We start from the raw sequence: 26,402 nt of genomic DNA, 5'->3' as shown, positions 1-26,402 counted from the left end.
CATGCTAGAACCTTGATATGCTTCTTACGGAGCCACTCCTTGGTTTTCCTGGCTGTGTGCTTCGGGTCGTTGTCGTGTTGGAAGACCCAGCCACGACCCATCTTCAATGCTCTGACAGAGGGAAGGAGGTTGTTCCCCAAAATCTCACAATACACGGCCCCAGTCATCCTCTCTTTAATGCAGTGCACTCGTCCTGTCCCATGTGCAGAAAAACACCCCCAAAGCATGATGCTACCACCCCCATGCTTCACAGTAGGGATGGTGTTCTTCGGATTGTACTCTTCATTCTTCTTCCTCCAAACACGCTTATTGGAATTATGACCAAAAAGTTCTATTTTGGTCTCATCTGACCATAAAACTTTCTCCCATGACTCCTCTGTATCATCCAAATGGTCATATGCAAACTTAAGACGGGCCTTGACATGTGCTGGTTTAAGCAGGGGAACCTTTCGTGCCATGCATGATTTCACATCATGACGTCTTAGTGTATTACCTACAGTAACCTTGGAAACGGTGGTCCCAGCTCTTTTCAGGTCATTGACCAAGTCCTGTCGTGTAGTTCTGGGCTGATTCCTCACCTTTCTTAGAATCATTGAGACCCCACGAGGTGATATCTTGCATGGGGCTCCACTCCGATTGAGATTGACCGTCATGTTTAGCTTCTTCCATTTTCTAATGATAGCTCCAACAGTGGACCTTTTTTCACCAAGCTGCTTGGTAATTGCTCCGTAGCCCTTTCCAGCCTTGTGGAGGTGTACAATTTTGTCTCTGGTGTCTTTGGACAGCTCTTTGGTCTTCGCCATGTTACAAGTTAAAGTCTTACTGATTGTATGGGGTGGACAGGTGTCTTTATGCAGCTAACGACCTCAAACAGGTGCATCTGATTCAGGATGATACATGGAGTGCAGGTGGACTTCTAATGGGCAGACTAACAGGTCTTTCAGGGTCAGAATTCTAGATGATACACAGGTGTTCAAATACTTATTTGCAGCTGTATCACACAAATAAATTGTTAAAAAATCATGCATTGTGATTTCTGGATTTTTCTTTTTAGTTTATCTCTCTCACAGTGGACATGCACCTACGATGAAAATTTCAGACCCCTCCATGATTTCTAAGTGGGAGAAATAGCAAAATAGCAGGGTGTTCAAATACTTATTTTCTTCACTGTATATTTGTCTTGTGCCCTGGTCCCTCTGTGGCTGACCCGTCTTGATCCACAGGGACTGTACTATTGAGCTACACTCCCAACAAATGATGTCATGCACACGACTTACTACAAACCACAAATGGTCCTAACAATGCCTCTTTCACACAGAGATCCTGTAAAATTGCAGCTATAATAGAAAAGCTGGCGTTTATCCGCCAGTACACAGATTCTAATAATACTATTTACCCAAACTGCACAGGGTGAGGATTTCTGAAAAGTTATTATATACGTATATTACAATTTAAAATATGAGTAAGGATATGAGTGCATGAGAAAGTGGACAGAAAAATATAGCTCTTTTATTATAGCTCAATTTATTAACAATTGTATGACGCAACACAGCAGCCCAATGTTGACTTACCGGTAAAGTAGCACTGATTAGTTCATTGTAAACATGACGGCAAGGGTAATAGGAGCTTTATGCCAACAGTCGAGTCGCGCAACCAACATTTGAAGTTGCTGACCACTCATTATACCTCAAATAAGGGTTGTTCTTCTACAAAGTATTTTCATAACCCAAACTAGTTTGGGATATTGTTGTTGAATTTTGTTGTTGCCATGCTTGGACGTTGCGGTCATAACTTGTTCATTAAGGTGTGTATTCCTCTGCGCCTTTTTTGCTTTTATTTTAGAGATCTTTGGGATGACTTGAAAATCTGCGATTAAATAAAGTTGTCACTGTCAAATCCATTGTCCAAAGGTCTTATAAGATGTTACACCAAACTTATTATTAATATTACTAGAAAAATAAAACTGCAAATCTGGAAAAGTAGAAAATGAATGATGAATGAATGAATTCATTCATTCATTTTCTACTGCTTTTCCTCACGAGGGTCGCGGGGGTGCAGGGCACATATAGACAAACAACCATTCACACTCACATTCATACCTATGGACAATTTGGAGTCGCCAATTAACCTAGCATGTTTTTGGAATGTGGGAGGAATACCCACGCATGCACAGGGAGAACATGCAAACTCCACACAGAGATGGCTGAGGGTGGGTTTGAACTCCTAGGTGTGAGGCCTGTGTGCTAACCACTCGTCCGCCGTGCAGCCCTCTTTTTACATTAAAAATGTAAATAAATACAATTTGGGGTGCTGCTTGTCATTGAAGGATTATGTGGGTCCTGGAGCCAAACCAGCTGAGAACCACCGCTATGGCAGACGTTGATGAAGTTACCGGGGTCTCTCCCACATGTGTTGGGGTTGGGCATATGTGCAATGTTTCAATGAAATTCTAATGGTGGGTTTCAGAAGAGGCGGGTGGGACAGCTGCGATCCATCAGCTGTGCAGAGATGCTGTCTCAGCGGAATGGGTGGAGACGACTCTGCAGGTAGCGCTGTGCTGGATGACATCATTAAACTGATCACAGGTGATCTAGTACTGGCATTAGACCACCAAAACATTCCACTACTGTGCTACATTCGCATGTGTGCTTTCACATTTGTGAATGCATTCCGCTGTTTGTCTGCAATGTGAATGTTTCTTTTGTGATCTCATAAGATCAATAGATCAGTAAACGATCAATGATGATAAATAAATGCATCTCTATCAGATGAAACTGTTCCACTCCAGGTCTGTAGGTGGTGATAATGCTATAAATATAATGAAATGATTACTGAATGGTAGTGCCATTGAATGGTTGTTCATTCTGTGGTCTTTTTTTTCTTAAAAAGGACCTATTATGCTTTTTCCACTTTTCTGACCTATAAATGTAGTTACAATGTTGTATTCCTGGGTTAAACGATGTCAAAGTTTTAGATAATGAGGTTTACACATTTGGAAGTGAGCCCTGAAAGACATTTAGGATGACTCTGATCGCTTGGTTTCAGAGTATCTTTCTAACACTGGCTCCCTGTGACGTCACATGGAGCCGGGCTTCCTTATATGGGCATGCACTGTAGGCCAGATATGCTCTAGGACTGCCCTCCCCACAGCTCTGCTTCGCTCTGTTTATGGTTTGTAGCTATGGCTCCCAGGAAATCTTTCTACGAGGCAAGCTCAGGCAGAAGTGGGTGCAGTTGGTGATTCTCAGCTAGAGAAAAATATTTTCGTCTGTCAACGGCTTTTCACACAGGACACATGTGGACTTACGTTCCCACTCTTTGAGCTCATACACGGTCAGTCGGGGGTCTCTAGCCATTAGCTTGACCGACATTGATTTTCCAGGACTGATATAGATTATTAGTAGTTAAGGAGGCCGATAGCCAATATTCATTTGCAGTAAAAGTGTAAATAGTTGGCGTACAAACACTTAGCTTCACTGCCTAAAGCATGTTTATTCAACCAACCACATAGAAAAATAGCTCCAGAAGTGGTAGACCCACCCAAAATTCACACCAGATGCCCAATGTTGCGCGGGGGCGTAGCAGCGTGTCATATGCTTTCAAATCACTTGTCTTTTAATCAGTCTGGTAATTCACACGAGCATCTCACATGCGTTTGATGCATGTCATGTTTTTACGTGATACAAAAGAGAGACTTCAAGTCTTCTTTTGATGTGTTCACATATAATTTCAGCAGCATACCAGTTGGAGAAACACTGGAAAGCAGCTTCTGCTGTCAAAATAAACGTACGTTTTTGAACAAAATAAAAGCTCCAAACACCCCGTGATATGTAACCAGCGCTTACTGCAACAAAGACGATAGATGACAAATAATTAACGTTTTGAAGTTGAGCGATTTAATTTTCTTATATGAGTCAAAACACCAGTTTTACAAGGACAACATAAGAAAAGGTATGGTGCTCAGAATCAACAACTTTGTTGACGGTATTGACGGTTAAGTTAATTACACATAATCAGGTGTCCTTTTCTTTCACTAGCACAAGTACCCAACGCCACATCTATCTTGTTTTGTTGTATGACTGAGTTGTAACCTAAATGTAAAATGAGCAACCGACACCTCTTATGTCAAATGAGTTTTTTATGTCTACATGCGTAAAACGCTACACGGACCTAACCTGCTACCAACAATGTATGTAACAATGTATGCTGGTCTTGGCTGGTGTTTGCAGCAGGGAGAAGTTGAATAAAAACTTTAAAAGCTTCCTGCAAGGATTCCACAGTGAATAAAGTAACATTTATATACAACCCATCTTTGTTTCAAGTTCAAACACAACAAAAAGTAAAGATATAACAAGCTTAGCAGCAACTGTTGTAAAGTTAGAAAAAAGCTTACATAATAGCTCCCTGAATTTTTTTCAGCCTTCCTCTTAGCGTACTTCCCTGCAACAAAACAAGACTGAATTGAATTTCTGACACTCTCTCACAATCACACGCTGAGACTTCACATTGATATTACCAACAGCATTGTTTCAAGTGGCTCACAGACATATCAGGAGGTTTGTTTCAAACTGGTGGCAACCAGATTCTCCCAGTAAAGAAGAGGCGAGGGAGGCGGGTGGTAGACGCGGGGTCCACTTTGTCAACCCAATTAAGCCCTCTTCATTTTCATTCGTTTAGATATATCTGTCTGAGGGTTGGATGCTGTGCCTTAATCAAGACTTGTTGGTGTGTCAACACAGCAAATGAATAACATCTCTCCGTTCCTTTCCTTAATGCCCCTCACGGGTGTAATAAAGTATGTCTAACTGTGTGTCCTAATGTGCACGCAGCCTCATCACCCCTCAACATCACTTCTCATGCCTATGATGTATTCTCTGCTGTGGTAGAGAAATGAAGTCCGGTGCGTATGGAGTTAGTCTTTACCGGTGACAACCAATTAGTCTGCTGGCAGAAAATCAGCTAAAGTTGCTTCATGGTGGAGATGATTTGTGATTCTAAATGAGGGGAAGGACGTTCATGTTCTCATTCAAAAGCACCCAAGCCAGACAGTATTCATCCAACCAGCCACAATATGCGTGTTTCCTGTCTTGACGTCTAGCTTTCCATTTTTTTTGTCTCCCATGCTGAGCTTTTTCTTTGCATAAACACCCTTCTCCACAGGTTAGCAGAAGCCATTGCTATATCGGGTAGCGTTGTGCAATATTTGAAACAAGACGGCTAAATGTCCATCCATGGCATATCTGCGAGGCGGTCTCATTTCAGAATTTAATCTTAGCTGACACTCAAGTGTAAACAGAAGTTAACCACTGTGAAATGGGGACAACAAAAACACAAGGTCATCTTGCACAGCTTGTTGAAGCTGGAATTTTATCGCCTTTTTGTTTTCCTATGTTTCTGTAATCAGGTGTCGCCGTTGACCTGGCAGTTTTCTGTTTTCCGAGTATCAGTATCACTATCAGAGCAGTAACGGAGCCGCAGTGTTGGGACTGGGATGTGTTTTAAAAACAGGACTCTCTTCTCTGTTGAAAGCAAATGTTGTCACTGTCGGATAAGTATTTCTTACGTCGTACCATAGATGCTGGAATCGTGTAGTTATCTGATTCATGAAGGCCATGTTGTGCTTTGAAAGCCAGCACAGTTGTGGCATTATCCAACCTACACTGGTTTCTGTGTAAAAGGCACAGGCAGATAAATGTCGGAATGAAACATTGATTGTTTATTAATTTATTAGAGCAAAGGAACAATATTTGAACCGCAAAGTAACAAGGGACGACTTCACTTTGGTCAAACCAATTGTTTCCTCCTCCGGGTTAGCAAAACACATGACATCCCATTCATCGACAACTTTAACCTGTTATGGAACTGCTTCTCCACATACAAACAAACAAACAAACAGCATACACCAAATATGCAAGGTAGCTACATGCTAGCAGCCAACAATGCTGCAAACATTCAAAGCCTCCCACGTAACTATCTACGTCTGCGTTCCCCTGCAGCCTCCTCTTCCTCTATGATGCCACACCCGGCGACAACTCCCCTCAGCTGCGTAGTTCAGCTGTCCCCAAAGCAACGAGACTAAACCCAGGGATTGCAAAGAACAAGCAGTTTCAGCCAATCATTCACGAATAGAGGTGAAACCAAAGGGCATAAACATGAGAACCATACTGTGTAACCATGAGCAATTACTGCATTTACAGTGCATCCGGAAAGTATTCACAGCGCTTCACTTTTTCTACATTTTGTCATGTTACAGCCTCATTCCAAATTGTATTAAATTAATCTCTTACCTCAAAATTCTACACAAAATACTCCATTATGACAATGTGAAAAAGTTTTTGTTTGACTTTTTTTGAATTTATTAAAAATAGAAAACAAAAAAATCACATTTACATAAGTATTCACAGCCTTTGCCATGAAGCTCAAAATTGAGCTCAGGTGCATCTTTTTTCCACTGATCATCCTTGCGATCTTTCTACAGCTTAATTGGAGTCCACCTGCAGTAAATTCAGTTGATTGGACATGATTTGGAAATATAATAACTGTCTATATAAGGTCCCACAGTTGACTGTGCATGTCAGAGCACAAACACCAAGCATGAAGTCAAAAGAACTGTCTGTAGACCTGCGAGACAGGATTGTCTTGAGGCACAAATCTGGGGAAGGATACAGAAACATTTCTGCTGCTTTGAAGGTCCCAATGAGCACAGTGGCCTCCATTATTCGTAAATGGAAGACGTTTGGAACCACCAGGACTCTTCCTAGAGCTGGCCGGCCTTCTAAACTGAGCGATCAGGGAAGAAGGGCCTTAGTCAGGGAGGTGACCAAGGCCTCGATGGTCACTCTGTCAGAGCTCCAGCGTTCCTCTGTGGAGAGAGGAGAGCCTTCCAGAAGGACAACCATCTCTGCAGCAATCCACCAATCAGGCCTGTATGGTAGAGTGGCCAGACGAAAGCCACTCCTTAGTAAAAGGAACATGGCAGCCCGTCTGGAATTTGCCAAAAAGCACCTGAATGACTCTCAGACCATGAGAAACAAAATTCTCTGGTCTGATGGCTTTCGTCTGGCCATTCTACCATACAGGCCTGATTGGTGGATTGCTGCAGAGATGGTTGTCCTTCTGGAAGGCTCTCCTCTCTCCACAGAGGAACGCTGGAGCTCTGACAGAGTGACCATCGGGGCCTTGGTCACCTCCCTGACTAAGGCCCTTCTTCCCTGATCGCTCAGTTTAGAAGGTCGGCCAGCTCTAGGAAGAGTCCTGGTGGTTCCAAACGTCTTCCATTTACGAATAATGGAGGCCACTGTGCTCATTGGGACCTTCAAAGCAGCAGAAATGTTTCTGTATCTTCTATATATCTTCTTATATAGACAGTTATTATATTTCCAAATCATGTCCAATCAACTGAATTTACTGCAGGTGGACTCCAATTAAGCTGTAGAAAGATCTCAAGGATGATCAGTGGAAAAAAGATGCACCTGAGCTCAATTTTGAGCTTCATGGCAAAGGCTGTGAATACTTATGTAAATGTGATTTTTTTGTTTTCTATTTTTAATAAATTCAAAGTATGTCAAAAAAACCTTTTTTCACATTGTCATAATGGAGTATTTTGTGTAGAATTTTGAGGTAAGAGATTAATTTAATACAATTTGGAATGAGGCTGTAACATGACAAAATGTAGAAAAAGTGAAGCGCTGTGAATACTTTCCGGATGCACTGTATTATTGGAATCAAACCTCGACTTTTCAAGCTTAACCGAAATCTGACTTATTATCAAAACCCACTGTCGGCAGCTCTGAATATTTCCAGTCACAATATTTACAGGCAAGGCAGAGAGACAGTGATAATTTACATAAAAAACACATTAGTGTAGCCAAATCCAGTGGTCAAATGGTAATGATCTAGAATGCTTGGCTCTCAGTGTCGCCATATCAATCAATCAATGTCATTTGGTTTGTTGTGAAACATCGTGCTATGCTGTGACACACAAACACATCATCAATGGGCCAACAAGAATAACAAACTCTCCCAAGACCCAAATTGATGTTATATTTACCAATAAGTCTGTTAAATCAGCAGCCCTTTGGCTGTCCACTGGTCTTCCTCATGGATCAAATTTAGGACCGTTGCTGTTCCCACTTTACATTAATGACCTCCCATCCATTTGTGTTGATGTCTCTGTCCAAATTCATCGTGATGACACGGTCATTAATATCTCATAGGTGATAGAAAAGCTCATTAACTCCATTGTTATCACAGCTTGGTTGAAGCAATCCTGCCTGCATTTAAACACGTCCAAAACAGTAGCGGTGCTCTTTACCGAGTCCAACAATACCTCCAGCGCCGTTGTTTGTTTCAGGGAGAAGACAGACTGCAGATTGTATCAGAATACAAATGTCTGGGTGTCATAATTCAACTGTCATTGAAATCGCGAGTAAAAAGGGTCTCTGATCGAATCAAATTTAATCTCAGTAACTTCAGACACATTCGCCACCAAATGTCCATGAAGGCTATGCTCCTCCTTCACTACATCCATAAACCTCCTCTTTGGTCTTCTTCTACGCCTCCTACCTGGCAGCATCCTTCTACCAATATATTCACTATCTCTCCTCTGGACATGTCCCAACCATCTCAGTCTGGCCTCTCTGACATTATCTCTAAGGCTAACATGTAATGTCCCTCTGATGTACTTGTTCCTGATCCTATCCATCCTGGTCACTCCCAATGAGAACCTCAGCATCCTCATCTCTGCTACCTCCAGTTCTGCTTCCCGTTTTAGGACAAGGGACTATAGATGAAAAATAACCTTTTAGTTATTTTTGGTATATTCACAAAAAATATATATGCACTGTCCCTGTAAATAAATAAATACATGTGGATTCCTGTTAGTGAAATGTCCTGAATCAAATTACCAGGCACCCACCCAAACAAAAAATAGTTACTTGTAGTTATTTGTAGTAGCAATAGTTACTTGTACCCTGTAGTTACAATTCTCCATCTCAGGAGAAAGCAAAGCCCCTTCAGAGATAATCATTCTCTGCCTGCTGTGGTCCTGTAGGTTTTTTTTATTAATCGCTCACCCTCAGGGCCAGTTGACATTATAGTGTTGACTGTATATGGTGTTGGAGAGGCATACTGTACTGTAAGCAACCTTTTGGAATGAACACTCATTGCCTTTCCTGTTGTCGAAGCATTCGGTTCCCCAATCTGATTGAGCTGTGTTGGATTGCAACCGCCACTCACATGCTGCTTCATTAGGTACACCTGTCCCATCTAACCACCCCCAATGCAAAAGCTGAACCCAAATTGTGCGAACTTGACTGTGTTTACTATTAATGTCACAAGTGGTAGCACTTTGTTTGTCTTGAGCGTGTGAGTTGGTGTTTTCATTTCGCCGTCTCACACTCAAATGGCCCACTTAGGCCCTTTTGTTTGCACTACCAACTCTCAGACTGCTGTGCAGTCGTGTGCGCACGTCGTGGTGGCTGCTATATAATACATGACATTTACAACTAAATAACCTATACAGTGACGGTGTCACACGCTATTGGAAGCCATGTCCCGTTTGACTGACAGCTGAACTCTTGTGTAATAGAACATGAAATGAAATAAGAGTCTTCATTTTTCTTTTACGCTGAGTGTAAGCGTCACCCTTTTTTTTCTCCAAGGATTAGTCAGGATTACAACACTTTGTTTTAACAGGGCTGATGAAGAATTCCCACTGAATTGACCTTAAGTCATTTTAAAGGGCATTTATTGTGGAGTTAAAATTGGAATGCCTGCAGCAACATTTTGTGTATTCTTTGCAGGGTTCTGCTTCCCTGCCATGAATTATACTGGCACATACGGATTGCAAAAGCTGCATAGGGGAGATTATATTTTTCTTATGGTTTACTCAAACCATTCTAGCTCTACGTTCTGAATATGTGGATACCTTAGCACTTGAACAACACAAATGATATTTTTGTTGTTGTGATAGTTTGACTCTTAAGTGGGTGAAATATCACTAATGACCATGAGCCACTCTTAATGTCATGAATAATTCATGTCAACAACACCCAATCAGTGTGCCTAATATGGAATGTTTGGATACTTGGGAATTGATGTCAATTGTGTAAACGCTGCATCTGATGAAGTGTGATATTGAAGCAATGAACAATAAAAAATGGGGAGAAGACAGAAATCAAAACATTCAAGAAGTGGTTCATTAGCCTGGAAATCATTCTCAAAAGTTTTGCTTTTGCTGCTCTGAACCCGAATGCTAAATAGAAGATATATAGAATATATATTATATATATATAATAGAATATACTGGAACTGAAATGTGCTAATTAAGTGCAAGAAGCTCAGAGGTCAGACTATTTTGTCCTTTTTTTCTGCAATAGGGAGTGAGGCTAGACCTCTTTGTTTCTCACTAATTCTTCAAAATGGAGGGCAGCACAGTTGGTTTTCAAAAATATCTTAATAAATCATGCTTTATAATTATTTTTTTAACTGCATATTATAAGCAGAGGGCTAAATTTGGCTAAATAATTTTCAAGCATAAAAATGGCGAAATGAACTACATATTTAAAAGACTCCAAAGTATGTTGATGATGAAAGTAGTATTGTACACTGGTCACTAGATGTCAGTAATGTTACAGTAATGTTCGATGAGACACACAAGGACCAGACTTTATTGCCGCAACAATCTCACAACAGGCAAAACAATCCCTAATAAAAACACGGCTACTGTTGCGGCCATTAACCACGCAAAGCTGAAACTCTCTGAACCCCTAACGTCACTTCCTGTCCACCCTGTCCTATCCTTATGTCTTAAATGGCTTATTTGACGATGAGTTGCCGGTTCCCAGCCATGCCCTGCAGATATGTTTTGCTTGAGGGCTGCCATGTACTTCAAACTATATGTGTACCAGATTTTGTGGTGATTCAGCAAAAACAGCCTGGAGGTGAAATGGGTGTTTTTGTACAGTGCTCTGAGCTGTGTGTGAAATTTTAAGTCAATCCAACTTAATGGCGGTCGAACTTTGGAGTGGGGTGAATTTTTCAGGAAAATAGTACCCCGGGCAACAAATTTTCACCCTTTTGTGTGCAGTGGTTGAAAAAAGTTGGTATAACACAAACAAATACATAGTCATGTGAAAAATGAAATATACAACAATAATTGAAGTACATCTGTAATATTTTTGTCAACAAGGAGGTGAAATACATTTTGTCAAATGACATGAAAAAGAATAATTAATGGCTCAAAATCAGGATGTGATGTAAAATCAATATGAGCTTGAAGATGTTTTGATGTGTGCTGTTTGCTATTTCTGTACTGAGCTGGGAATGATGCTGCTCTGAGCTGAACTTTGAATGACCCACTTCAGTGTGTTCAGGGCCAGACATGCTGTTTCTGTTCCGTAGAAGTGTCAAATTGGAACTGAAATGCTAAATGAACACATCCTTGCTTTTTCTATTCAAAGCAAGAAAGCCATCTTCCCTCATTTTTCTCACACATCTGCTGCTCGTAACGTCCATTCATTTTCTATGCCGCTAATCCTCACTGGAGCCTATCCCATCTGACTTTGGGCGAGAAGCGTGGTACACCTTGGACTGGTCGCCAGCCAATCACAGGGTACATATTGACAAACCATTCATACCTATGGACAATTTGGAGTCGCCAATTAACCTAGCATGTTTTTGGAATGTGGGAGGAAACCGGAGTACCCAGAGAACATACAAACTCCACACCGAGATGCCCAAGCCGAGAATCTAACCTGGACTGTGTGGACTACATGCTAACCACTCGTCCACTGTGCGCCCGCTACATTGACGCTCAATCATCACAATCATCCACTGCTTGTGCGACCTGGCACTTTTCCTCCCATAACACTCTTAATCACATCCAAAGTAGAACTCATTAGCATATAATCAAGAAGGAATGCTTTGAGGAATGCTTTGCAAGTCTATTTTGACTGTAGTGACCCTTTAATATCATTGGTGCATTTGATTAGATTCTGCATATACAGTAAATAGATATGGTGACATTTGAGGGAATGCAAAGACACCACTGTAGTAATACATTGTTTTTGGTGCGGCCCTGCAAACTGAACAAACTACATTATGATAATTTATTCACAGCATCTCATAAAGAAGCACAATTTTCTTCACTGTTGTAGTACAATGTTGGGCAAGCCTGTGTGTGTGTGTGTGTGTGTGTGTGTGTGTGTGTGTGCATGCATATGCTCATAGTCAGTGACTGCTGCATGACATTGAAGCAACAAATTTTATTTCATGTAGCAACTAATGATTTGAAAGCAACATGCTACTCTCCACCCTATACTCAACAGGAGGTTGCCTACAGCCACATCTACTAAATGCTAGTGTATTTTGACATAAGTATAGACCCCAGTGGTTATTTGTTTTCATACACCATGCATCCAGTCATCCCAAATATTCCAATCCCATTCGGGTTATTTGCTCAAAAGGAAAGAATCTAACCTTTGTATACACCTCATTCTGCAAAGAAAAGTGCCAATCTGAATGAATATATAATCGGATTCACAGGGGTGGAATATTCCTTTCCCCAATTTGATTGAGGTATCTTGTACCCGCTCAATCGGAAAGTTGCCAGACTGCGTCCGTCTTCGTGGTGTTTTTCTTCTTCTGTTGTTTATTGGCGGTTGACAAGCAGCTTTCGTGTGCATTACCGCCATCTGTAGAACAGAATCTAAACCCTTCTATACGCCATTCACAAGTCCAGTTTTATTAAAAAAGAAAATGCATATCTATATAAAACATGTGCCAAGCTTGATTATAAAATATTAGCAAGATTGAACTTTATCTTTTCCTGTTCCCGGGTGCGTTTATTTAGCGAATGCTCAGATATGACGTAACACACAGCTCCAGGCGTTCTTGGAGGCCAGCAATCGGCACTGGACCGCTGCGGAAAGTTTGTTTATGATTCAAACTAAATTTCAAGACTGGACGAACGAAGAACCGGCAATATGGAGTTATTCCAACAAGTGAAAGAAAAACTCAAGGAAGTCGATATCACGTGATGTTGATGTTTACGCTTTACTGCGCATGCCCCATTGACTATTCTGGTTGATTATTGCGGCGCATGTAGACACGCGATTGGAATATTCCTTTCCATGTATACCATTGCTTTCGGAAAGGTCATTCGGAAAGAGAAAAACTCCTCATGTAAACATGGCTACTGTGTTGAATGGAGAAGTTAAATGGAACCAGTTGAGGTCAAACCTATAATCTGACACATCCTGGGAGGTAACAGCAATCAAAGGGTTATTATTTATGCCGTGTGCGCTAATTAACGTCATTTTTTTCTATGGAAATAAGCCACTTAATGAGAAACTCAGAAGCCTTGCTTATGCTCTCACAGCTCAAAAGTCTCTTTTCACATTGGCACTAAGGTCTTAAACACTAAGTGGCATAGCCTCTCCGTAGGTGAAAGTAGAAAGAATGGTTTAAGAAAAAAAACAATTTATGGCCTAATTTGTCCAATCTGTCCAGTGTTTGTAGCCTGCCAGGCAAGACACCTCTGGAGATACAGAGTGCAGCTGCAGTACAGTGATGTTGTGATTGAAGGATACACGCATGGGTGCACATCACAAGTGAAGAAAGGCGGTTTGCAGACGATTCTCGACTGGGATCTGACAGCAGCTACCAGAAGAATAGCAGAGCAAAAGTAAGCAAAGAGTCAGACAGGACTGTACCTGACATTGATGGGGAAACATAAACAGTGAAGATGATGGAAGTTAATTTTACAGTGCATAGGGGACTTGTTTCTGTCCTACTATTTACTAATTATGTTAGCTTCCCAGATCAGAAATTGTGTATTTCCGCGAGGCGTTCAAATTCTGTTGTGATTCTATTGCTAATTCCCATAAGACCGCCAGTTGAGCTTCTTTTGTCAAGTTGTTGTGATTTAATGTTGGCGCTTTGCAGTCTTTTCTTGTATGTTGCTCAATTATAGTGAGTGGTCTTTTGGATTCACTGACAACTTTAATCATTTTTGCACATTGATGATTATTTGTCTTAGATTTTCCAACTTTAGGTTTCTAATTGGCTGACATGGCCTCATATTTTGGGTCTGGAGATTATTATTAATACTCTATATCGAAAAATCAAAAACAAGCATGTCATTCATATCGATACAGAATGAATTTGTGCTCTAACTCTTGATGCAGAGGTGTCATGTTTTTTGTGTGCCATAATGACCCCTTTTTTTGTACTTTTTGATGCGGCTGTGGCAGACCCATTCAATCACAGCTCCATTGTTTATACTTGTTTATACTTATTGCTTTGCTACGAGGGGCAACCGGAGAGCCCCATGAAGTAGGAGCAGAAGCTGCAGATCAGAAAAGACTGTATAAACCATGTGGTCCTCATGGGGAATGCGAGGTCCCTCCCCAACACGATGGAAGGTGCTAACCCGGCTGCAGAGGGACTGTTGCGAGTGCAGCCTTTGACGTGGCTGAATGAATTTTCTCTGGACTTGCATGTCACCCTGGATGGCTTTCAGCTTGTGCGGGGGGACAGGAAAGATCCAGAGTGTGGTAAGAAAAAAGGAGGAGGACTACAGACATGGACAGGAAGAGGTGATTAGGATAGCAAGCTCGGTCCTGGACTGTCCACTGGATGCCATAGAAGAAGTGGGTGAGAGGAGGATGTTAGCCGACCTAACATCCATCATGGATAACACCTCTCACCTCTTGCATGACACTAGGAGGTCTCGGAGCAGCTCCTTCTGTTACACCCACAATGGTAGAAGGAGCGCTACCGCAGGTCTTTCATCTCAGCTGGTGGAGCACGTTCACATGATCATAGTTTACACATATTGTTTTTGCCCCTGCCGCTTGAAAGGATCTTTCATTTTGGGATATTGAATAAATCATCAGGCCCTCCAGGTCTTTTCCTAAAAATGACAATGGAAGTTGCAGTGTCTTTAGCTGTTTGTTGTGTGTTGTATTTGCAGCCATTTCTACACATTTATCTCTAGAGGCATGGTTCTAATGATGCCCTTGGAACAGAGATGTGAACTCCGGAATGCATTTTGTGTGGTTGATTTATTACTTCTAGACCAGGATGTGGCAAACTGAGGCTATGCTATGTAAACTTCCATTTATGTTCCAACACACTGCACATACTTCACCCCCACTGTTGAACTGTTGAGCACTATCTGGAGCGGGGTTTTTTGTTGGCAGATGAAATACTTGTAAACAAGGAAGTGGGGACGTGGGTGGGCGATGCAGGGACTTACTTGATTGGTTAGACAGTAAACGTGTGCGTTTGAGCAATATTCTGACAAATTCCATTGGTCAAAGAGATGATGATCAGTCGAAATGTGCGGGAAAAATTGTGAGTATTGGAAAATGTTGGATGCTTGTACATATTTTGCAGGGATTGGTTGAAATTGCATGAATTGGTACAGTCGACAAAATCCCTTACTGTCCATGATTTACTGATTTTGAATAGGATGGGTGAATCTTACTTGGAAGGTTTTTAATCAACAGCGCCTCTGCTGGTTGCAGCCAAATATTACGCTTCATTTGGCCTCAGTTGCTTTGAGACACGATTTAATCAAGAATAATTTTCAAACAACTCTGAACAAATGCCTTGATCAAAGCTAGTCTTAATAGCTGCTGTCATGGCAACAGGTCAGAGTTGCATTTTAACCACAGGGGGTCTGCAATTGGCTCGTGCTGACATAGAACTGTTAATAATGCGGCAGGTGATTCATGCAAACACACACACACGTCAGAAAAGTTAACTTGTGTTCTCCAAAATGATACACCTCAACACCTCACAAGCAGTGAAAACTACGCTCTGTTTTTACACCCAAAAAGGGTGAGTCAGATCTTCCATTTTTATACCCTCCAGTATAAGAAAAACAAACACAAACACTGTTTTGCCAAATTAATGCTAAAAATATTGCTGTTATGGCGCTGAACTCAGCAATTTATAAGTATGGAGGAATCCCAGCCGTCTGTTCAACACGTCTTCTCCAATTAGTGCAACCTCTCACTCCAGTGCAGACCACGGACTCCAAACATGAAGCCAATTAAAAGTGAAGGGGGTTCAGTTGTTATTCTGCTCATACCCGTGCTGCGGCTATGTTTATATGTTCCCAATAGCTGCATGTAACATTTGTGACGCTGTACGTGACATTCAAACCTTCAAAATACATGCAAGTGTAAACATCGCTCAAGTCCCGCCAATGTTCATGCCAACATATTTTGCTTGGTGGTGGCCATGTTTTACAACATTCCTGCTCTTTTGTGCTCTTTCCGCCAAACACAATTTGTTGCGGGTTTATTAATAGCGCCACCATGTGGTGTCTTAGTCATAAAATGAATAGCACAGGTGCATGTTTTGACACATTTTCACCCTTTTGTGTGCATCCAGTATAGACTGAGTATAGACACTTTCTTGACAAGTATTCAGAGTCCTCCTTCATTCTTCACCAGCTACAAAATTCTTAATTGAAAAATTGAGTCCTTTGAATGGTGGAAATGTATCAGTTGCCCTCATTCTCACATCAGTGATGCCATTTCTCTGACATCTGACATCTGTCTGTTTTGCTTTTTGGTGTCCTAATCCTGTCATTTTCATACTGTCAAGCTTGAGGCTTTGGTCGACACACTAATGCACAACACGGTGCACGCAGCCTCTTGGTGAGAAGGAGCTAAAGCTTAATTGATGTTAGTGGCGGTACAGATGGCTGCATTAAGTAAAGTTAAAAGGCCCTGTTTTGAAAAGGAAAAGAAAACTTCTTTATTCCTGCTCCTTGGGACGTCCTCAGTCACACTACTCCGGATTCTTTCAACTCCTTTCTCTTGAGTTTGTCTGAGAAGGACGCACAGCTCGTACACTATTTCTTGTAATGATCTTTTGCCTACTGGAGGAAAAAATTACAGCCGCTGTTAATTTTAATGATGTCGTAAAAGTCACTGATGCCCCTCTGATGTCATTTATTAAACTGTCTAACAAGTGTAAAAGTTAACTCGAAAACGTAAAACCCATAAAGCAACAAGTAATGATTTTGAAGTTAAAATTAAAAAGAAAAAGTAGGCTAAGCACCAATTTCCTTAATTTTGGAAAATATGAAAGTGTTTTTATCCATGAAGCTTATATACCTCTGCAAAGGTCTGAAAGTTTTTCTCTGCTAAAGCTAATGATGGCGTTCATGGTATTGGATGGCCACGGTCTGTAGTGTAAAGCAGTGCAACGAGCACAATAACAATCAGAAATACAATCCAAACATACCCCAATTTTACACATTTTCTATACCGCTAATTTATACCCGTGTTGCTAACGTGTTTGTATGTTTGCCTTCTGCAGGGTAGCGTGGTCACGGCATTGGCAGTTGAAAACCATCATGCCCGTTGCTCTGGCGTCGGGATAGGAAGTAAGTGTGTGAGCTTCCCTAGTTGGTTCTGCTGGGATGAACATGCCACTGCATCAAATCTCGGTCATCCCCCGCGATGTCACGTCGTCGCGGGTGTCAGGCAGCGGAAAGGCCAAGGACAAGGACAAAGACAAAGACAAGGACAAGCAGGTATGTGCGGAGCTTCAAGAAATGAAGCTGCAGTTTCCTGTCACTGCAGTTTCAGTCAAACATCCTCTTTTGCAGTTACAACCTCAGACAACACCAAAACCTGTATTCCAGAACAGTGACACCATCGAGGATTATACTTTTAATCTCGATTTTAGATTCCTTTGCATGATAGCTGGAAGCATCCTGATAGTGTTACGTTACATTTAGGGTTACATTTCAAGTGCGTATTTGCTGGTAGCATTATTGTTATTTCTCAGGGCAGTCAATATCTCCAAGTTGTACATTTTGGCCTCAATTTGCTGTATTCATTTTCTATGATATTTTTTAATTGCCTGGGCTGATTTTGTCAATATGACGGACTTGCAAATACTTGCATGGTGACATTATTAGTTTTTGATTCCAACAAAATACTGTGGAGCTAATCATGAGACATAATCTAAAATCAAATCCAATCACTCAATTTAAACATACTGTGTAAAAAAAAAACAAAAAACAAAAACTGTGATAGTTTGCGTTTGGAACCAATTAACTGACTTTGAACATTTATAAGAACAAACTCTGAAGGTTCATCAGTGTCAGGATAGTTTCATGCTGAGGGACTTTAATTTCATTCTTATTCTGTTTAATTGATTTTCTTCCCCTTGATAATATGTTCTTGACACTCCATCACATCAAGCACCACAAGAGTTGGCTCAGAGCGCAGTTTTTTTTTGAGCGCAGGAACAAAGCAAGTCGCTCAAACAATATGTCTGTGACAATAGAGCACAGGCGTTCTTAAGAGGCCTCTCACATGCTGCAGATGGTACCTTTTTTTCCACTCCGTGTGTGGCTCTAGTGATATTCACACTTCTCTTAAACTGGTCATTGGTATTTACATTTTTACCACACGCAGACAGACACACTCCTACCTCACTTTATCACTCTGCTTTATCATCATTGTCAGGGTTGGTTCCGGTCATGATTAAGTGAAAAGCTGATTTGACAGTAGTGATTGGTGAAGCCAATGTTGCAAAAGGTAACTCTGGTATCTAACTACCGTATTTTCCGGACTGTAAGTTGCACTTTTTTTCATAGGTTGGCTGTTCCTGCGATTTATAGTCCAGAGCGACTTGTAAATGAAAACTGTTTGTTACATAAAAACTGGACACTGGACGAGATTGGAATATTCCTTTCCATGGATACTATTGTATCCCGAAATGTCATTCGGAAAGAGGAAAACTCGTCATGTAAAAATGTGGCTACTGTGGAGTGTCTGTGGTGTAAAGACATTGGCAGAGCAATGTAATATTGGTCCGTGTGGCAACACCTACCTTGTTCCTACGATAGACTTATTGATGCACGTGTGAGGTGGTGGTGACATTTTGTTACATTTTTGGTTAGTGTTGTGCCACAAGATTTTTCCAATGTAAAAAACGTGCCATGGCTCAAAAAAGGTTGAAAAACACAGAGGTAATACATGTATGAAGATGACTATAGGAGTGTTATTTAATGTCTCAAGGGCTCTAATAATGTTGTTTAAACCAGGGGTGGGCAAACTTTTTGACTCGCGGGCCGCATTGATATGACAAAATTTGGGGGGGGGCAGACTATATATTTTACACGTAACAGTCCACCTGGTATTATTGTATCTGTAAAATTGTCATGCAATCTGCTATTATTATTTATTATTTTATATTTATATTTAAATATTTTAAAAATAATAAAATATTATAATAATTACAATAAAATTAAAATAATAATTATATTATTATTATGTAAAATATGCAAATATAACAATAATATTATATATAATTAATATAATAATTTGCATTAATATAATAATTATAATAATCATAATAGTTCTAATAATAATTCTAATAATCTAATAATAATAATAATAATAATAATAATAATAATAATAATAATAATAATAATAATAATAATAATAATAATTATTATTATTATTATGTGCTTGTGTCCCTTTTTTCAGGAGCACTTTGTAAACAACAGACCATGTCAAAAAACGAAATTGATAAAGCCATCAAAAGGTTGGCTCAGGCCATGATGCCAGGTTGTATGTTTAAATGAAATACTTTGGAAAGATTGGGCGGGCCGTATTCAAACACTTGGCGGGCCGGACGTGGCCCCCGGGCCGTAGTTTGCCCACTCCTGGTTTAAACCAAATGCAATTAACGAGGGACGACTGTGTACAGTATATATTCCACTCTCACTGCATCACATATTTTCAACCACTTTAGATCTAATTATAGACTTAGAACCAAGGTTTAGTCACTCAAGTCGACTTTATCATACCATTGTTTGTGCAGCCTTCCCCCCTTCTTGTTACCTCAGTATTTTACACTCTGAGGAAGTACAGCGAGGCTTCTGCTGTGGTCCCAGTGGAACCAGCATTACCATGGAGAAGGACCAGAACAGAATGGACTGCAGAAAGGTTGGAGGATATTTGCTGTACTTAGAATGCAAATGAACTGAAGGATCCTGGACATACAGTGAAGAAAATAAGTATTTGAACACCCTGCTATTTTGCTATTTCTCCCACTTAGAAATCATGGAGGGGTCTGAAATTTTCATCGTAGGTGCATGTCCACTGTGAGAGAGATAAACTAAAAAGAAAAATCCAGAAATCACAATGCATGATTTTTTAACAATTTATTTGTGTGATACAGCTGCAAATAAGTATTTGAACACCTGAGAAAATGAATGTTAATATTTGGTACAGTAGCCTTTGTTTGCTATTACAGAGGTCAAACGTTTCCTGTAGTTTTTCACCAGGTTTGCACACACTGCAGGAGGGATCTTGGCCCACTCCTCCACACAGATCTTCTCTAGATCAGTCAGGTTTCTGGGCTGTCGCTGAGAAACACGGAGTTTGAGCTCCCTCCAAAGATTTTCGATTGGGTTCAGGTCTGGAGACTGGCTGGGCCATGCTAGAACCTTGATATGCTTCTTACGGAGCCACTCCTTGGTTTTCCTGGCTGTGTGCTTCGGGTCGTTGTCGTGTTGGAAGACCCAGCCACGACCCATCTTCAATGCTCTGACAGAGGGAAGGAGGTTGTTCCCCAAAATCTCACAATACACGGCCCCAGTCATCCTCTCTTTAATGCAGTGCACTCGTCCTGTCCCATGTGCAGAAAAACACCCCCAAAGCATGATGCTACCACCCCCATGCTTCACAGTAGGGATGGTGTTCTTCGGATTGTACTCTTCATTCTTCTTCCTCCAAACACGCTTATTGGAATTATGACCAAAAAGTTCTATTTTGGTCTCATCTGACCATAAAACTTTCTCCCATGACTCCTCTGTATCATCCAAATGGTCATATGCAAACTTAAGACGGGCCTTGACATGTGCTGGTTTAAGCAGGGGAACCTTTCGTGCCATGCATGATTTCACATCATGACGTCTTAGTGTATTACCTACAGTAACCTGGAAACGGTGGTCCCAGCTCTTTTCAGGTCATTGACCAAGTCCTGTCGTGTAGTTCTGGGCTGATTCCTCACCTTTCTTAGAATCATTGAGACCCCACGAGGTGATATCTTGCATGGGGCTCCACTCCGATTGAGATTGACCGTCATGTTTAGCTTCTTCCATTTTCTAACGATAGCTCCAACAGTGGACCTTTTTTCACCAAGCTGCTTGGTAATTGCTCCGTAGCCCTTTCCAGCCTTGTGGAGGTGTACAATTTTGTCTCTGGTGTCTTTGGACAGCTCTTTGGTCTTCGCCATGTTACAAGTTAAAGTCTTACTGATTGTATGGGGTGGACAGGTGTCTTTATGCAGCTAACGACCTCAAACAGGTGCATCTGATTCAGGATGATACATGGAGTGCAGGTGGACTTCTAATGGGCAGACTAACAGGTCTTTCAGGGTCAGAATTCTAGATGATACACAGGTGTTCAAATACTAATTTGCAGCTGTATCACACAAATAAATTGTTAAAAAATCATGCATTGTGATTTCTGGATTTTTCTTTTTAGTTTATCTCTCTCACAGTGGACATGCACCTACGATGAAAATTTCAGACCCCTCCATGATTTCTAAGTGGGAGAAATAGCAAAATAGCAGGGTGTTCAAATACTTATTTTCTTCACTGTACATGTGTGTAATTTTGCCCAGAGTTTAGTCGCACAGCGCCGACCCATCTGGCTTGCTAAAAAACTCAGCACATCCTCACTCCTCATCCCCAAAACACAGAAAAACAAAAAAAGAGTTCAGCTTCTATTTAAAATGCAAAGTTTGTTTGCTGGTCTTTCAGAAGGCATCTAGTGTTGGTCGCCCCTCTATTTGTAGCTTTTTTTCCTTCCACTGTCTCTCCAGTTCATTTGTCGAGGTCCAAATGTGTTCACCTGTGGGCGTGTGCTCAAAGAGTAGTGTTTGCCTTCATAAATTTGACATTTTAAAGACTTGGAGTGGATTTTATACAGCGGGAATAAAGGTTCCCTCAAATTTCTCTACCTCAGCAATCACTCTTTGCTGTGTATTTGTGTCTGGAAGCTTTGATAAGGCTTGCATTAAAAGAAGGATTACACATGCTATAAAGTGCACTTTGCCCCAGGATGGCATGCCAGGCAGGAGCAAAATAACCTTCACGGCAAGCGCTTAACCTCTTAACGTTCCGACCGACGGCCCACCCACGGGTCCTCTATGGTGGTGACGAAACTGGAAAGCTTATTTTGCACAGCATTCAGGGATACCATTATAACGGCACACAACACAAATGCTGGAGCAGTCACCGACATGAATGCAACTCACCTTTGAAGCCTCACAATATTCCAACAGCAAATAAATCTCCAGAGAAAAATTGCCCTTATTATATTGACAGTGAGGCGTTAAATGAACAGTAGTGTTGGGTGATATAGACCTTGGCATGTATCACTTTATTTTTGGGACGTATCACAATATGATGACATAGTTAAATTCAGCAGAGAAACCTTAACCCATATAAGGAAATACACCTGTCTCAAATTGTAAAGCATATTTATTTATTGGTAACAATCTGGCTAACTCTTCTAATGGAATGTCGGCCTCTGCACAAATTTCTACTAAATATTCAACAAACTGTAAAACCTGTGCTTGTGATTAAGGAAGATGTAGTTACCCATGCAATAAAGTAAACCAGCTAGATTCCATTCACACAAGCCAACCTTCACCTGTGTATATCGCCATTTCAACCCGTTTAATTTGGGAGGAGGAGCTTTAATGGTTGGTATGATTTTGTGCCGTGATTTTGTACTGTCATTCCGGTGAGTAAATAGTAACTCCTGACATGAGCGTTTCTTCTCCTCCCGATGACAGCATTTCGTTCATATTTTGTCCATTCCCGTGAGAGTCCACATTTAACGGTAAATTCCATTTTATTGGCCAATTCCGCGACTATGTAATATGGAAAATCATATAACCAATGTGTCAATGCAGTGTGCTGTGGCACGCAGTCATCAACTCTGCTTGTTTCCATGTATGATTAGTACTGGTCATTAAAGGCTATGCCTCACACAGCCCATGCAACCTTTGACCCTTGCAGGTATCAATGATAACCACAACTTAATACAAATAAATCGAATCGAAAAAGTAATTCAGTCAAATCCCAAGGTACACTTGCATATGCTCAAGAACATGCGTACAGGCCTCCCTGCTAGCTATCAATGAAAACTACCACCTTGCATGACAGAAATAAATAGAACCACTCCAAGCACATGCATGTGCCATAGATGCCATATATTGCCATATAGTTCCATATATTTAATGCAGTAATTGATAGAATGACTCGGTGTAGTCCACAAAGCCCAAACCACGCTAATTCGAGCCTGTGTATGTGGCATTGGTGTGGCATATTTACTTGTTTGGTCGTTGTTCCCATAAATGATAACCACCGGCTTGAATGAATAAATAAGCCACAAGTCAGAATAGTTGTACTTTCACAGTGTTGAGTAAAATAATTATTAATAATCCAGTTAGTATCCTCTCAAGTGTTTGTCTTGTAGTAAACGGCTACATGCCAGGAAGAAAGAAACCAAAAATGCTGGAGGATTTTCATCATGATCATTTTCTGTGAGAATGACACATATAAGTAATACAGTAAAGTCTCGTTATATCGATATTGTCGGGAGTCGGAAAAAATATCGATATAACCGGACTGTCGATATATCCGATCCTGCGCCGAACTGCATTAAAAGTGGGCAATAATGCACTCGACATTGTTCTATAGTATAGAACAATGTCGAGCAGCTTAAATCAATCTTTGCTTAAGGATTTCAATACCAAAAAAGAACACGGCGAACGGCTGCTTCCAGTCAACTTTATTTTTCACACTTCCACCACCAGAGCACAGCACACGCACCGATTCCCGCACTTCCTGGTTCACAGGTCATGCTCAACCCGCCCCACATAGCTGGCCAAACACATGCCTGCAACAGAAGAACCAAGGAACGCCAGCATGTACATATGAAAAACAGTGATTATCGCAAGCGATAAAAAGATATCTGAATACAACAATTAAATACATGTATTTGTACGCTTGTGTCTTCGTTGGAATAGGTGTGTATGCTATGTCAGTTGGTTCTTCTGTTGCAGGCATGTGTTTGGCCAGCTATGTGGGGCGGGTTGAGCATGACCTGTGAACCAGGAAGTGCGGGAATCAGTGTGTGTGCTGTGCTCTGGTGGTGGAAGTGTGAAAAATAAAGTTGACTGGAAGCAGCCGTTCGCCATGTTCTTTTTTGGTATTGAAATCCTTAAGCAAAGATTGATTTAAGCTGCTTTTGTATCGATATAAACAGACCAAATTGGCTGGCGGGAGATGAAAAGGGCATCGTAGTAACCGGATTATCATAATAACGGAACCAATTATATCATAAAAGACTAGAAATTTGCCGGGAAATGAAAATAGTATCGTAATAAGCAGTACTTCGATATAACCGATATCGATATAACGAGACTTTACTGTATGTTCTTGTCAACCTATTGTGTAATAAATAGCTCACAAAATGCTGATTGATTTGCAGTATGGTACTTTGATAGCTTCTCAGCTGGTCCAACTCAATTTGACCACATCGAGTGCAGCCTGCCAAGCCACTAAAGACCTCCTTGTATGTCCCTGGAATCCCTCCCGCAGGTTCACATAAGACACGGCAGCAGCTGGTGTTGTCTCTCCGTATGTGCACAACTTGCATGAGTCTCGTTCAGGAGGCGTCAAAGAGTTAAAAAGCGAATTAAAATGTGGTGAGGCAACGTGATGGCTACGCCTGTGAGGCATTTGGCCGCTAAGATGAAGGCCTGTTTGCTTTTTTTCTCAAGGATGTCATTAGACCAGGCTACGAGGATAATTCTACCATCCCCAGGTAGCGATGATACAAGATTAGCATTTCCATAATGCAAACAGACTTTAGAGAAATCAAACAGAATAATCACTTTGCCCTTAGCTCCTTTCTACGCCAGCACACATGGCATCATCTTTAATGACAGATTCGTAGTGTGACATTTAGATTTCTCTTGATAATGTCAGGAACTTTGACAGAAAATTATTCTTATTTTCGGTTTCCGGTATTCCACTGTTTTTGAAGTTTTAAATGGGGTGGGGGAGAAGGATAAAGTAAGAAGCTAGACTTACCACTTCCACACAGAATGGGAGGAGAACTTCTTTCACTCTGCCATCACATGCCATGGCTGACTGCATGCAATGTGACGGTGATGTAATATAATGTCATGTCTCATCAGTGTAACATTACAAATACTACATATACCTTGTCTTTAAATATTTTGGACTAATAAGTATAGTATGTAGCCATAGTCATCAAGAAAACAATGTTTTGAAAAACACGGTAGCGTGAGGGTGCGATTGTATTAATTGTTTAATCGATTATCATTTAATTCATCTAGACATCAACTAACACGCCTATGGTCACCTTTTAAACTGGTATTATCTAATACAGTAGACATAAGAGCAACTAAGACATTTAAGACATCATAAACAAGAGTCGTGGGTGCACTGCTGTGCAAGTGGTTAGCACGCAGGCCACACAGCGAGGAGACCCGAGTTCGATTCCCCCCTCCGGGCATCTCTGTGTGGAGTTTGCATGTTCTCCCTGTGCATGCGTGGGTTTTCTCCGGGTACTCCGGTTTCCTCCCACATTCCAAAAACATGCTAGGTTAATTGGCCACTCCAAATTGTCCATAGGTATGAATGTGAGTGTGAATGGTTGTTTGTCTATATGTGCCCTGTGATTGGCTGGCCACCAGTCCAGGGTGTACCCCGTCTCTCACCCGAAGACAGCTGGGATAGGCTCCAGCACGCCCGCAACCCTCATGAGGACAAGCGGTAGAAAATGAATGAATGAATGACATAAGAGGCGTGCTTGTGTGTGTTGCTATAAATGTGTACTTTGGGGGAATGCAGTAGTTTGCGGACAGAAAGTGACATCAGGGTTTCAGAGTTGAGTTCATATTTTTAACAGTGTCTTTCAAATGCACCTTTTCAATACCTTATATTTATATTTAAGTTGCTTTGGTCACATTTATGATTGAATATGCTCAATTTAGGCAAAAATACATTAAATTTGCTTCAATTGCATACAGTGCATCCGGAAAGTATTCACAGCGCTTCACTTTTTCTACATTTTGTCATGTTACAGCCTCATTCCAAACCGAATTAAATTAATCTCTTACCTCAAAATTCTACACAAAATACTCCATTATGACAATGTGAAAAAAGTTTTTTTTGACATGTTTTGAATTTATTAAAAATAGAAAACAAAAAAAATACATTTACATAAGTATTCACAGCCTTTGCCATTAAGCTCAAAATTGAGCTCAGGTGCATCTTTTTTCCACTGATCATCCTTGAGATCTTT

At 40.9% G+C, this 26,402-nt stretch overlaps 1 protein-coding gene across 5 annotated transcripts in view; it reads left to right on the top strand.

Moving 5' to 3' along the window:
- The window catches only part of marchf8 (membrane-associated ring finger (C3HC4) 8), a 77,178-nt gene that overhangs the window by 4,601 nt on the left and 46,175 nt on the right, over positions 1-26,402 (top strand). For all 5 annotated transcript variants that reach the window (XM_058057971.2, XM_058057972.2, XM_058057970.2 and 2 more), the window contains exon 2: positions 17,344-17,560. In XM_058057971.2, coding sequence (XP_057913954.2) covers positions 17,447-17,560 — 114 coding nt within the window. In that variant the 5' untranslated portion in view covers positions 17,344-17,446. The remainder of the gene's footprint in view (positions 1-17,343; positions 17,561-26,402) is intronic.

Source organism: Doryrhamphus excisus, linkage group LG20 (assembly GCF_037039965.1).
Source record: "Doryrhamphus excisus strain RoL-2023G ecotype Guam linkage group LG20, RoL_Dexc_Guam_v1.1, whole genome shotgun sequence".
NCBI lineage: Eukaryota > Metazoa > Chordata > Actinopteri > Syngnathiformes > Syngnathidae > Doryrhamphus > Doryrhamphus excisus.
The sequence above is the reverse complement of the archived record's forward strand: the minus strand, read 5'-3'. Positions and strand labels throughout refer to the sequence as shown.